The 15,682-nt window shown below is 35.0% G+C and overlaps 1 protein-coding gene across 6 annotated transcripts in view; it reads right to left on the bottom strand.

The window, feature by feature from the left end:
* LOC116431675 (uncharacterized) overlaps window positions 1-15,682 on the bottom strand; it is a 346,182-nt gene that overhangs the window by 317,872 nt on the left and 12,628 nt on the right. For all 6 annotated transcript variants that reach the window (XM_076368232.1, XM_076368234.1, XM_076368235.1 and 3 more), the window contains exon 2: window positions 5,220-5,394. In XM_076368232.1, coding sequence (XP_076224347.1) covers window positions 5,220-5,394 — 175 coding nt within the window. The remainder of the gene's footprint in view (window positions 1-5,219; window positions 5,395-15,682) is intronic.

The following is a 15,682-nucleotide window of genomic DNA, read 5'->3' as shown; positions in this document are numbered from 1 at the left end:
GACTGATTAATGCGTTTAAGAATTATTTACTGATTATGTTTATAGTTAATATTACTACTTTTTAAATTGTAAAATGTTTGCAAAAAATAAGGAATGATACAATCTTCGATGATTGTTCAGACTAGCTGAAGTAGAATGAAACTGCAGTGATCAGACACGTGTTCTTTATAGTACCCCAACATAAGTGCTTTCGCAGTAAATTAATTTTTTAATTGTAATACAAACTCCAGTGTAATGTACAGTATGATATTAAGAATAACATAATTAAAATGTTTATTAACAGTTACAAGTTTCTCTTGAGAAATTATCACTACCAATAGTAGCTACCTACCAAGGAAAACAATTAGCGAAAACGATTTTTCAAATGACGGAGCTTAATTATCTGTGAAAACAAAGAAACCCCAAGGAAAATTCTGGAAGAATATTATACTGGGACTATAAGGGTTCTCCTTTAAGAAGGATGACTGCTCATAATCGTAATCGTAACCGTAACTGCCTCGCCGGTTCAGTCGGCGGAGATTTTAGCATTAATATTCCAGTAGCGTATAGTGAATTACTCGAGGGTTCGCCTCTTTTGGCGTTTATAAAGAAATCAGCAGCAATTCCGAATTGTCAATCGCCCGGTGATTTCCTCAGTGCCGACTGAACGATACGCACGCGGGAAAATCGCATTTTAACGATGATAATGATAGCTAAAAATCGTCAATGAGTTAACACTACTTCAAGTGGACCTCGAATGTTATGCCCGTTTATGGAAGCATAAACTAACACAATCCCTTTAAAACCCACAATATAATTTTATAATAGTATTATTTTATTGAAACAAAGTTATGGGTACTTGTAGTTTATGCAATATACTTCCACTTTTCTTTTTATTAAAGTAAAAGGATCTTATGTATAGGTACAGCTAAAGTTATTAATCTCATTCGGAGTTAATATTTTACATGTGTTAAATAAATTTATAATACCTACTAATGTGTTATAAATATATTGTGTAAATTCCGATGGAATGTAATTCTATTTTTGTCTTATTTTTCCTATTTTATTCTACATCACATGTTTATAGTAATCTTACTTTCTTTTTATATTTAATCTTGTTGATAAATAAATATTTTATTCAAAATAAGTAGCAGTATACGATTAATAAATTTTATAAGTAAAATTTAAATATTAGAGCTAATTAAAACGTACAAGAACGTTTATATCGTTGCATATTTATGTTAATTTAAATTCATTATTTTCGAAATTATTTAATAGAAGTTAACATACCAAGCGAGTACAACTCGTTCAACTATACTAGTGGCACCCTCTGTGATAGCTGCCTCCACATTGGTTACAGTGTACATTCATTATTGATCTTGAAATATCAATATTTTACAGGCTTCTATCTAGTTGCAAATTGTGTGATCTAATGCATCATATATAATTCAAGAATATCTTATGAACTAAATTCATATCATTATTTTTAATTGCGTAAAATAAAAGAAAGAACACTGTTTGTTACAGTTAGCTTGTGAAAAATTAAAAACAAATTATAATGTCAATTTCTAAAGGCGATCTAATGTACATTGTTACTTATAATCATCAATTTACAGAAAATTTATATAACATACTTTTTAAAAAACAATAAATAAAAATATAGTTTGATGTAACGAAAATTGGTTTTCCTTTACTATCAATATGTTTTCTGTTATTCTAAGTTAATTATATATATCTGTTAAAATGAAAGAGAGGATAATCGTTTCCTCTAATTTCGATCTTACAACGCAGACAAGTTACTCGTTCATGCTTACAACATCGACTTTATCTTATTCACGGTCTCACGAAATCCCTTGGCCTCCTTCCGTTATGCGCGCCGTTGGCTAAATAGCTAACTTCGCACAACTATCCCAATAGATTATGATTATTGTGGAGGAAAGCTCTGATTTATGCAATTATCATAAATTCAGTTCCGCCCACCACCTTGCGTATGCTCAAGACGCCTCAGACCGTAGTTCCATTCACAGGAATTCAATAGCAAATTATTTTCCCTTGAAGTACGTGCATTCACCCCAATGAAAGATCTTCAACAAAATTCCTACAGTCGCTTCTTTCACCCACTTGTGTCCACTAAAGGCACAATCTTAAGATTACTAACAAAATGTCTCTTATTTTATTAGAAATCCAAATGTTACATTTTTCTTTTCAGTCGTTTCTAATGTAGTATATACACCAACGAACACACTAGTCACTAATTATACGTAAAAATATTGTTGCAATCAATAGTTAAAGCTATATGAACAATTGATTACTCAATCTTCAAAATAATTTGTGTAATAATTTATTCACACATAAAAATGAAATACTTTAAAAACTATCGCCACCAAATTGTGCCGGAGAACCTCATAGAAATCTCTTCCATACTTCCCTCTTCCTTACAGTTCGTCGATAAAGTAGCTGCCCTTTTCATAAACTCTTCCTTACCGACATATTTGAAACAAACTGAGTCGGTATATTATCGTTAACATGCTTCCTTACTTACTGCTAGCAGTACAGATTGTTCCTACTGTTGATAAAGTAGAACTACACATTTTCCCATGGTTTATAAAAATGTGAAAAACGTACTTATCTAGTTACTTCTGTTACAGCAATACATTTGATACTTTATCTACATCGTAAACTTCATCATAATGCACTGTATTACCAACTGATAGCACAAATTAGAAGATATTAACTGACAATGTTATTAGGCACACTCAACACGCCTCACAAGATAAACGAGGTAGAAACTTTAATAAAAGACAGGAATAATTATATTAATGACAAATTAAAAATATTTAGTGTGATAGAAAAGAAGCTATGAACAAATTTTACGGTACAAATAATTCGAATTTTTCAGAAAACCTATCTGTATAATCGAAATTTGCAATGAGAAAACAGTACTGAGTTTTTAACAAAACATCTAGAAATATTGTTGGAGTAAAGCACTAAACGTAACTACTATTCTATATGGTTATACGAAATTCCTTTCCTCTCCAATTACGTGGTTCAAACTTCGCAAACTTCGTCGGCGAATCTCGGGTGGGAACAGGTTCGAAACTCCTCGAGAAACTTTAAAAATCGTTATTTTACAGAGAAGCCGAAGCTTCCCCTACAGAGTTACGCGAATCCCTCTTCATGACTCGCTGCCGGATAAAATGGAACGAAAAGGAAACAAAAGAGCAACCATACACCAACAAGAAAAAGTTTTTCAATCAGCCAAAATAGATTTTCCAGCGCGTGTTTAAAGTTATGTAAAGCACAATGCACGTCATCCTCCACAATAACGCACACACTCCCTTCCTTTTTAAACACGTTTCCATTTGCGAAATAATGAATTTATTTATTAATAATGTACCTGTAATATTATTACATATTATTGTTCCAAAACACAAAACAATGACTTTAATCTATAATTGGTACAAGGTTGATCAATAATATAAAACGTTCCGCCAATAATTAATGACATTAGAAGCAACATTGGAGTGAAGTTAGTGCCGATGAAAACATAAATGTATGTTTCAATAATTACGGAATATCGGATTGCGTGAATGGAATAAAAATTTATCTACTTCGTCGCGGTTGCAGAAATTCGAACTTACGTCGACATTTATACGAGTAATAACAAAGTACCACGTGCCGAATGATCGATAAAAAAAGCCACCGGGATAAAGTAAAGTCAGCAATTTATGCGGCCACAATGGTTCCACTTTACGCTTCTCGTCAAAACCCATTTTTCCACGTACCAAAGATAATTTGCTCGCTGTGTTCACTTCGCTCATTTTATTTAACGGTACATGCAATTAAAACTTTGCAATCTCTCGCAGCAATTTTCTTCATTACAAGTAATTAGGACGATAACGTTTCTTTCACGGGGAAAGTTATCGGGGACAATCCTGAAAATTTCTCGTGATTTGAAAAAAATCTGTATAAAGCTAATTTAACTCCGCCCTCTTGTAGAGCGACAGCGATTAACGGCAATGACAAATAGAAACTTATGCATATTTTATCAATACAAATTACATTCGCGAGTGATTAATTCAAAATTTTCATATTTATGAAGCGATATTCTAACAATAACTGCTAGCATTTAATTTAAGAATATATCAACGTACCGATGCTTTCAAATGTGTTCTTTGATCATATTTGAAGAGCGTACGAACTTCAGAACTTATCATAAAATAATGAAAAAAAATTGAATATTACATTTTACTTGCTACAAAGCGCTCTTGATTAAAAGCCAGTTAAACATTAAGTACATGTATCATTAAACAGAACTAATGAAGTCGAAAGACTGTTGGAAAACCCGGCGCTTTTCAATTTTTAAATAACGAATACGATTAATTTCGTAGTAACAACGTCCACGGGTATCGCGGAAAAGGGTTTGAGATTGAATACTTCTCTGAAAAATTCTCGCTTTCCTCTTGTACAATACAGTGCCACTGTTCCTGTGATTTTTCATAATTTTTCCGTTGTAATTCCAGGCACGCTTGCTCTCGTATTTAACGAAAAAAGAAATTCACGAATTATTTGTTTCGGAACTCCAATAATATTAAAAACAAGTGAAAATTGCCAGGAGCTTGTGTGCCTTTTTCGAGCAGTTTGTTGATCAACATATTTCACGATTGAATTGATATGCTTTATTGAACAAAAATACATGCGCATTCGGAACATGTGCATACGAATTCATGAGATTTGGAATGATTATTATTTAAATTTGCGTGAATAAAGCATGAAGAATTGACTTTTCTCAATCACGTTAAATGATTTGATAGCCGGACGTATACATGGACGTATTCTCGATAAACCAGCAATTAAGTACTAGTGTCAATTAAAGATGATTTCACTGTTCTCAAATCCTTATATGAGGAGTTAAAATACCTTGCATCTGAATAATAATATTTTTTAATAATGAATGTTAATGTATTTACATATTCTACGGTCGAAACAATTCCAATCTTATTAATTCCGAAATATTAGGTACGAACACACAACTATTCAAAAATTATCGTTGCTTAAATGATGAAATTTATAATAAACTGGTAAAATCCATCAGATATTAATACATCATTTTCCGCGGCGGTCCACAAAACGATCGACATATGTCAGAAGGGTATAAAAAGAGTAATTGGCCTTTACATTTCTGCGAATCGGATTGCAACAAAGGATTCTTTTTTATAACACGTTCATGCTTCACTTACCTTTTTCGGTGAGAGATGGAGCACAGTTACCGGGACCTGTCGAGGTGTTGGAACGTGGAGCGGCGTTTGGACTGTCTCCTTCGTCGAGTACAGCGGTAATTTTGTCTCTCTGTTGGTCGGCAGCTCGAGCAAATGCTGTATAGAATGGTCTTGCCTCGTCTTCTTCGATGCCATCCTACGAAAACAATAAACTATTCAACGAACTCGGGCAAATATTAATAACGAGCATTTAATGTAATAGCGGCCAGCAATAATGTATCACATCAGTAAATAGCATATCAATTAGTAAGGGCATAATAACCGTTTTAATTATTACAACAAAATTTATGACAGGTCCCAGTAATGAATAATAAACAAACAGCAAACGATTTCGTTACGATTCCTGGGAACTGTATTAATTACTAGTCTGCGGATTTTACGCATTTATAGCGAGCATTAATGCGCGACCCGCGAAGTGGTCTAACGTATTATCAGGTTCAACGAAATTTTTAGTTAAACTTCAATTTAATTGTCCGATGACGCTGCTATCAAAGGAATAAAAATTGTCGGTCCAACTCGCATCATTGTAAATTAGCTTGTGAAAATGCGAGTTCGTGTAAACAGATACGCTTTAACAATTATTAATTCACCTTCCAGAAAATATAGCTAAAACCTGCCGAAAAAGTCTAGGAAAATTTCAAATGGAAACGTGTTTGCCAGTTTGGAAAGTATGAAACAGAAATTATAAATATTATAATTATCAAGGTATCCAAATTTCAACGTAACGGCGCTCGTGGATCCCCTTTTTCGAGCAGCGCCGTAGAACTGGATATCGGATAAAACTTTCGCATTTAACTTTTCCGTCCTGCAGGGGAAACGGCCAACAAAGCTCATCACCGGAAACTTTTCCGAGACAAAGAGGGACGAATGGGAACCGAGCGAGACGGAGGATGATGCGCGCCGCGACGTTGACCACGATATAAACCCGTGCTCTACGACAGTATCTTCCTACCAACGTTTAAACCAACGATCGTAATCAAACTATTCACAGCACGGTTGCCTCTGCACGGCGAATTTCGATAAATCGATGAATGATTGTTCAGCTGTACGACTACCGTTCTTATTGATTTTCTTGCGTACAAAGTGAATCATGCTTTATCAGGATATTACAGAAGGAAAATGTTCAAAAACTGTTCAAAAATAAGATATAATTTTTAATAAAGAATTAATTAGCGAGTGATTAATAAGAGTATCGTTATTTTTAACCATTTCGTAAAACATTATGTATACGAACATTTTTTAAGGGATGTACCTTTTACATAAAATTACCTCATATCTATGCTGTTTATATTTTACAAAATATCAACTATAAAGTAAAAATTGGAAAAGTGCAACTCTAGAAGTGTCATTTTAACTGAACCCTCCGCATAATTCGAAAGTACAATAGATATACCCTTACCTATAAAACACCCGAAACAGAAACATTTTAAAAACATCGGAAAACTGAATAACCTAGTATTTCAATACATTAATAAGCGCAATGAATTTGTTACATACATCCTAATACGACGCAATCATGTAATCATAACACCAAAGCGCTCGTGCCTACCGTGCTCCGGTTACAATGACCAAGTAAATCGAGCGTGTGCGCACATGCGCTAATGACGCGGGGCGAGTGAACAACGTGCTAAAATTCGATTACAAGAAACCAGATCGTGTTAAAGCGTTTATCAAGATGACACAGACTTCGAGTTGATCGTGAAAACGGCTCCGGTTTTCCCGCGATCGTCACGCCGGTAATCGAATATCAAACGCTCGTCGAGGGGAAACAGCGTTTCGCGCCGGGGAAACGTTTTCAACGTGAGAGAGAAGTAACGCTCTTCAATGACCCAAACCGGGCAGGCGTGCGAGCGTGTGTCTAGGTGTGTTTAAAATTGACTGCACGTGCTGGTGGTGGATTGTTCAGCGCGTTTGTCGGCCACCGGGAAAAGCGGTGGGGAAACTCTCTCCCTCTCTGTCGCTCAGCCCCTTTTCCACCTTTCCACCCTCCGCCAACCCCACCCCGGCAGTCGCCGTGAAAGTTTGTTCTCCCGTGTGTTTACGCACGCGCCGGATCATGCACACACGCTCGACCGAGTGCACTTATAGCAGTGCACGATGTCGGCGAAAATTACGACCGTGACCTTACCGGCCGAATTCGAATAGAAAAACCGGAGAAAGTGCGAGAGCCCCGCATCACACCCGCGCAATCCGTTATCCTACCGATGAATGAACACCGCTGATTGGGAACGGCGCATAGTAAACCTGCAGTTAGCACTCGTGTTACGATTAATCTGTTGCCTTCCCACGTACAGCTATTTCCTGCTGGAGATTCGCAATTGAATTTGATAAATATAAATGTTATTCCATTCGCTTGGACCGAAGGGTAATGTTTTTGGGTTGTGAATATTGAAATTCGACGGAGAACGTGTATTTACGGAGATCGTAAGTTATTTTCTCTAGCGAAAAATTGTGTGAAGTACAATTCTTGCGTCGAATATTGGGGAAGAATGTGGTTGGAAATATTCACGAGTCTGATATGGTATTTGGAGAAATCATTTTCTTTGAAGTTGTGAAGAATAAAACGTGAAAAAAATGACAAAGAAATATTTATTTTCATTATTTCTTGAGTAATTAATAGCTTCCAAGATATTCTGAAAGATGTATTTTCAACCCTTAACTTTGAGGGTTGTTCTCATCGCTTCAGTGTGGACGACCATAAATAAAACGACAAAACACGTAAAATATTTTTTCGAAGGCAATCATCCATGTAGCTTTCAGAAAAATTCGGCCTGTGGAGATTAAAGATGCTCCTCTGTTAGTCGATTGTTACACAAGCTTTGTCAAACGCTCCGAATAAAATGTTTTCGATATTCAAGATAAACCAGGCACGCGCCGCTTTCTTTAGGTGCTCGCCGATGAAAAATATTCAGTCTTTCATTTGTACGTCCATTTATGAATTCGCCGATCCATTTATAGGCACTGCTTTGTGTTTCTGTACTACTCTATTTCTGCTAAAAATCTTCGACCGATTTTGATTTATGATATTGTACATTTTTAGAACACAAATATAATTTGCTGTCCGACCATTTTTGCTTTTTCAAAACAATACGAGTGAATGTACGTATTTTTATCTCACACAGACGTGAGAAAAACTGGTGATACTGATTTAGAAGAAAGCAAATTAATAATTTAACAATTTTCCTTAATTTTCACAGCTGGACTACAATTCTAGTTTAGAAAGCTTTATTATCACTAATATCAGAAATCAGTCGATGGAAACCCAAAAAGTAATTTTTGTCATTTTTTCTTCTTAAAGGAATTATTTTCGTAAAATGAGAATTTTCTAATAAATATAGATAAAGAAGGTAACAACAACAAGGTCTAAATGACTTTGAAGTATATCATTTAGATCATTATTCTAAACAATATTTTTCTATTCACATAAACACCAGCCTCCGCCAGTTTTCCAGATATTTACAAAAAACAGTCGGCATCACTACAGTCAATTTTCTTTATAGAGAGTAGCACGTGAGACGTTTTATATTTTTGTTTCAAGATGCTCGAAATTTTTAACAATTACGAAGTGAAAGCTCTCACCCCACCCCTCATCTTATATTCAGAATTGAAGACCGGGGTGCCGTCATTATTCAAAATTATCGTAAATTCAAGGAAAATTCTTCTCATAACCATGTTTTGTATGTAAAATAAAGCTGTTATAAAATATGATATTTTTCAAAGATATTGAAATCAGTGAAAAGGTGTCATACCTATAACTTCATAAAAAAAAAGTTTCTAATTTAACTTTTTTAATTTCTCCACTATTTCAATCTCTTCATTGATCATTTTATCAATTGAGTGAAGCTTTTTAAAGAAACTAGTACACTTTTCCACTGTTCAAAATTGGAAAAAGCAGCCAAACTGCAGATTTAAACCTAAAATTATTCAATCTCGTGCACTGTCGAATATCCTAGTTGGTACGTCCGACTAATAATGACTATTTCTACTTATAGTACTAGATAGATACGATCGAGAATTATTATGCAAACTAATGCAAGTGGAAATAATCAATAATGCTCAGACAGAAGTATTTACGGAACAGATACAGCACTTTTTTCAATTTCATTTTCTAATTGCAAAATAAAACATTTTTTCTTATATTTGAACCACTGTTATTACCTGAATTTGTTGTTATGCATTAAATCACAAATGAAAAAAAAATAGTTGTTCCCTGGATTTGAATGGAAATTTACATATGAGATCGTAGAGTACAATATTATCCGCGTATTGCATCACATATTAGATTATAAGATTGACCTATCTTTCTGGGGTGATCCTCTACGTCTTCGTATTCATAGCGGTCGATTTGATACGTGCGACTGCAGTAGATGCAGATGCATTTTTGTTAACTGTAAGTAGTATAAAGTGGTGACAGCGCCACAGTTAAAAGCATCGAGAAAATTAATGTCATTTCAATCGTTTGCGTCATTTCAAACTGTCCGCCTCAATTGAATTTAACAATGAAAGCAAATACAGTGGCACAAACAAAAAATTTTCCTATAAATGAATAAATTTGTTACAATAATTATTTCTGGAGGTATTACAGATTGTATTTTTCCACATATTTCAATTCAATTACCTAGGAACCAATACAGTTATCATACACACGTATCCAAATGTCGATGCATGTACTTTGTGCACAATAGAGATGAAATGGATATTGATTTTTGTAATTTCAATACTGATATTCTTCAGTAAAAGTACATTCAACCGCTGTAACTTAAAATATCTAGCGGTTTTTCCAATCTAAAAATTTCTAAGATCGAGTCAATGTGATTATCATTAATCCGTATCGTTCGAAATTAATTGAAATAAACATTTACATTACTATTTTTCTGTGCCCTTCAATTATTTTATCATAATGTATAGTTATAATTATATTACTAAAAACTTGAATGACTTTACAAATACTATATTATTTTCTGTCGACATATCTGCAATATCATTTTAAAAAAAGAAAAGAATAACGATGATCCAGAAAGATCTTACAAAAGAATGATATAGACTTTGACCTTAACAAAACTTTAGAGGTCTAAAGATAGAAGATGTACAGAGTTTTACAGATAGCATTGAAAGACTAGGTATTGTAGTGGTTTAAATCGGCCTCAGATGTTATCGAATTTCCCTAAAACTCTTAAGATATTTGAAACCTCTAGAACTTCTTAATGGTTCTTAAATCCTCCCAGTATCCCAGAAATTATATCATTCCTAAATCTCTAAAAATCCCAGAATCTCTTAAAGAACTATGGATCTTCTTCGTGGGGTCTACAGAATCTCCCTACTGTTAACGATACCAATACTCACAAACACTTCTTTATCTTTCGGGAACATTCAATTAACGGAAACAACAAAATTAATGAAAACTGGTTCTGTCAAACCCCCCCCCCCCCCCAAGACTTCTTGGACGCCACGGCAAGTTCTTCGAGTTCTCGGTGCTGTAACAAGTTCCTAGACTCTGTGTATCCTTAAAAATCCTTGAAACTTGTATGATCTAAGAAACCTATTATGACTCTCGAGCACTGCTCTCAATTTTCTAACTTTCTGGAAACTTTGCACCTTCGAATTGTTTCATGGTCTGCTTGTACCTACGAATTCTGCTAGTCAAAATTGAGTTCATTCCTACTCTACACCATCCAATTTGTTGAGAATGATTCTAATACAAAGGAAATAGCCAGCACCGTGTCGGATGATTGCTAAATTGCCTGAGGGTGATAGGCAGACGATATCAGCACAGATATTATCCGTGTTGTCGGAATCAAGTCTATTTAGTCTCGCACAAACAAAGTTTGCGTCGTCTAATTTCCAACATGTCATCCAATATTTACACTTTATAACTCCTGTCTGACGTTCCGAGTATTGAAATGAAGCAACGTTTTAAGTCGTCCAAAAAATTCGTGCAATCTAGATATAGAATTGCGTTACAAGTTACAATTTGTTGCTCATTTTACGAGCAATCACAGCTTCCGTTCATTCTTCGACATCACCTAATTTTATAATAATGTTGTTATCTTAATTACACGAATATTGTATGTCTTCCTTTAAAAAGTTCCTTAAATTGTGCTTATATGACTTCTCCATTACTGCAGTTGTTTCTTCGTACTTTTTTCAGAGAGCCGTGAACATGATATTCTAATGACAAAATTCCCAACCAAAATAATGAAATTTTTATTAGCACATTGAACATAATTACGTACGTTTTATACTTGCTTACACTATTTCAGTTTTTCCCCGCAGAAACTGAAAATTTTCCCTTTCCACTATAACAGCTGACTCACTGCAACATTTATCTTTCAAATTATACAAAATCGTCTGATATATGAGTATGTATCTAATAATATTCGAGTATAGCTCATTAAAAAATTTATATCCGATATCTATGTGCATCCTAAATTTGAAATGTCAGTGATTATAGCAACGAAAAGTGTCGATTAGTCCTCCGATAAGAATATATGAAAAGAGATCAATATTTTATTCCCTAAACCAAAATGACTCCACAGCACAACGTGTAATTACGAACTGTTTACGAAACTTCAATTCTTTTCCGCTGGCACCGCGCAAACTAATTAATAAGTACATTATTGTGAAAGTATCGAGACTCGGATAACATAATGGCTTGTAACCGGCCAAGAAGAAACTCGAACGAGAGGAGCGGGAGAGCGAGAGGTGGCGGTAGGTACGTATTTCAGTCATCCGGCCAACTTTTGCAAGTTTAATGCCCGAGCGCTCGAGTAATTTAACACGACGAAATTAACTTTTCAGTTTTACCAAAGTTTCCTGGCAACTTAACCACGTTCCCGCGTCCCTTTCCACCCAATCGCGCGTTCTCGCTTCTTCTGGCTTCTTCCTCTTCTTCTTCCACTTCTTCCGCTTCTTGTCCCACGTCCCCCGGACGCCCGCCCAGCACGAGCACGGAACATCCCGAGACCAACTTTTAAAGCGCTCACCGTGGTAACAACTGTGTGGCTTAGCGCACGCTCTACTCAACTATAATTCCACCCTTAAGACCCGAAGTTTACGACGTAAACTTCCTCCTCACCGGCGGTGTCGTGGACGGCGCTGATGTCGATACTTTGATTTCGGGATTGCGAAAAACAAGGTTGGCCGTCGCCGGAAGACCAACGACGAGATGGTACGGAAGATGTGTTGAACGAAAACAATTCAGACACACATAAGGAACATTTACCGAGTCATCGGTGATTATCCTGCGTGTCTGAAGAGAATGCTAACGAATGAATAGGATAATTCGGGAAAAGGTGACCCACCTTTTTAAAAGAATTGTTAAATAAATATCATTAATATCTAACAGAATGAAAATATATTTGTTGAAGTAAACGCGTGCGATAAGAATAGTTAGATAGATTTGTATGGAAAATTTAATATACCGCTAAAAACAATTGAAAATATAAACAACAATTGTACACCATATATTACTACTTATTGAAACGAGTTGCATTCATGGTATATACATGCAATATAATGTTTGAAATATTTATCAATATGCAAATTATGGAACATTTATTGTAACTAAGCATGCATAACGTTCGAATACTTTTGTTGCTGATTGTAGATGTTTGACAGTGTAACCGAGATCGGACCATCTCACCAGCAGGGCCATCTAATCCGGAATTATACTACAGGTCGAATTCGTCAATCTCAATCTTTTTTCGTCTTATTTTTGATACTGACATGCTCTTCGTCAATACGGTTACACATGACTAATCAATATTATAAATAAGACACCCAACGAAAATCTGTTGTTGCCCTTGTGCTGTTCCGCTGAAATTCTCGCCAGAGACACATAACATTAGATAGTGAAACATGAATAAGTTTGGGTACAAGTATGAATATGTTCTAATTCTATGAGTTTAATTATGAGTTATTGCAAGTTCGTATTGAATCCAGTTTATGAAGTTAATAATAAGAAAACAACGTTGAATATATACAAACGTATTTATGTTACAATCCAATATCCAAACGGGTGTCTAACATTGGCACCATCGTTCTGCAATGTTTATTCTATCTAACGATGCAAGTAGACAATCGAATCACTCCTTCCACGATGAAACTTTGTTAAATTTGAATATTTAATAATCACTCGAATGACAATAAAGGTAGAGACGGATGTCTTAAATTTTAATGAAATTAAGCTCCAATTGTCGCGTCGCAAATGCTGGTGACCATTCTTTTTTAGAAGATCCTTTGTATATATTATGAGAAAGAATTCCTCGTAGTTCATAGTTTTAATTGGCCCGGTCAGTATTGATAATCCACTTATAAAGAACACCGATTTTCTATAGTTTTAGTGGCTTTTAGCTTTCCTCTCCTTTCTACTTTCTCAGTTAGGTATAGTTAGATTATATTTTATACGTTTAAAGTATTTTTGGTCTACCAAAGCTCGGTCTAGTAAAAACATTTATGAAGATTTAATAAGGTTTCCATAAGATTAAAACCTCTAACAGTGTAAAAAAACAATTTCAATTTAAATTTCATTAATTAAAATTATATCAAAACTTATATCTGTTTTGACCGCCGCACTCTAATAATAATTGTAATTGTACAATCTTTCTTGGTATATTTTTATGGAACGCTTAATTCTCGTTCCCATTCAAATATCAGAGCAAGAACGTCTGAATTTACAACGATTGCGAATGTAAAAAGAAGCAATCGAATGAACTTGAGAAATCTAAACGCGAATGCCAATAATTCTCTGGAGCTGCCATAATCTTGATTAATTAGCTATTTTACATAAAAATAATTGCTTTCAATACTGGGGACCGTATGTTGATACCCGTGCGTCTTTAGAAGAGAATCGATTTATGGGACGCCAATACCTTTACCGAGTTTTGCCTGTCCATTATACGCGCGCGAGTGGCTATCTGTTACTTCCCATTCATCTGTCCCCGCATCCGCAACTTCTCAACGCTTTCGAGCCTTTTCGCCAAGAGTCAGCACGAAAGCAAGCAAACGGATGCCGAAACTTGAAATATTGTACCCATCGCTCATTCGGAATGCTCGCGTTTCCGGTAAACAAAACGTTTAATGTCTGAACGTGCACCTACAGCACCTCATAATTGTTCGAACGACAAAAATATCAGACTTTATACCAGACTTTAATCATCAGCACTCGATAAGCGACTAAGCTATCACTTTGGTAAATACAGGAAAAATATGAAGTTTGATATTTAATATTAAAACTTTGTATAATGCTTCGGCACCTGAAATATTGAAATAAAACGACTTTGTTCCTTAATTTATGTGTGAGATCTCTTTAAATTGGTTTGAAAAAATGTCGTTTATATCTTATTAGAAAATGTTGAATATATCGAGTAAAAATTTTGTAAATTTATTATAGCAATTAATGTTCTTTGAATCACAGTACAGTTTTAATCTCTCATAGGTTAAATGTCAATTAACTAAACTTTGCTTAAACTAATCATGTTATGGGACCAAGCTGAGTATATCAAAAAATCAAATGAACACGATTTCAAGCCATTATTATATTTTTGTCGAATCTTTGGTGAAGATGTCGCCAATGTAAGGAACAGATCGGAGAAAGTATGAAATACATTCTATGTATATAGAAAGTTTCAGGCAGGTTAGCGATTCCCTACTCGATCTTTATTTCGCATCGAAGTTCCAGGAAAGTTTCACACCGCGAATTTACACAAACCATAAATTCACATTCGAAAAACTGCCGGTTTCGTTTATCCCAAGAAAAATGCGTAGGACTTTTTCCTTAACAATTTCAGAGCTACCTGTAATTGGGAAAAATTACGTTGTGACGTTGTTTTTGTATACAGTACATATTAATACACTAATTTCACTGTGGTGAAACTTAACGTGAATGCATCGTGTTTTAAGTACCAGCGTATTCCCGACACTGTTTGTTGCAAAAATGTGTATTCCGAAATTCACGGTACGTTTCACTCGTTACTAAATGGAAACGTGTAAACACTCGAGGCAAGGAAATTATAACGTTACGAATTGTATGTCATACTCTATTCAGAAGAGAAGAAAGAGTATCTAACCCCGGGCATAAATTATACAGAATATTCTACGCGCAATACAACGAAATTCTTTTGATTTATAAAACCAGGCAACCACTGACCGAAAGTACCAAAAACCTACAATCACGACCTATGTGCCAATATTTGCATTATTTTCAATTTAAATATTAAAAATCTAAAATTTCCCTCCTAACTCAGAATGCTCCCCTCCTAACTCCACATCCCATTTACACAATATCCGAACAGTATCAGAAATCTTTTCCCATTGAATTCGATCGAGTGCCGGTCAACGTATCGATTACGATCCCACGCGTTCCGAGCAAAAGGTGATTTTCGCAAATAATACTATCGTCTGCGCGCGATAATAGCATTTCTGAT

The sequence above is a fragment of the Nomia melanderi genome, chromosome 6 (assembly GCF_051020985.1).
Source record: "Nomia melanderi isolate GNS246 chromosome 6, iyNomMela1, whole genome shotgun sequence".
NCBI lineage: Eukaryota > Metazoa > Arthropoda > Insecta > Hymenoptera > Halictidae > Nomia > Nomia melanderi.
Note: the sequence above shows the minus strand (reverse complement) of the source record. Positions and strands in the feature narration are given on the sequence as shown.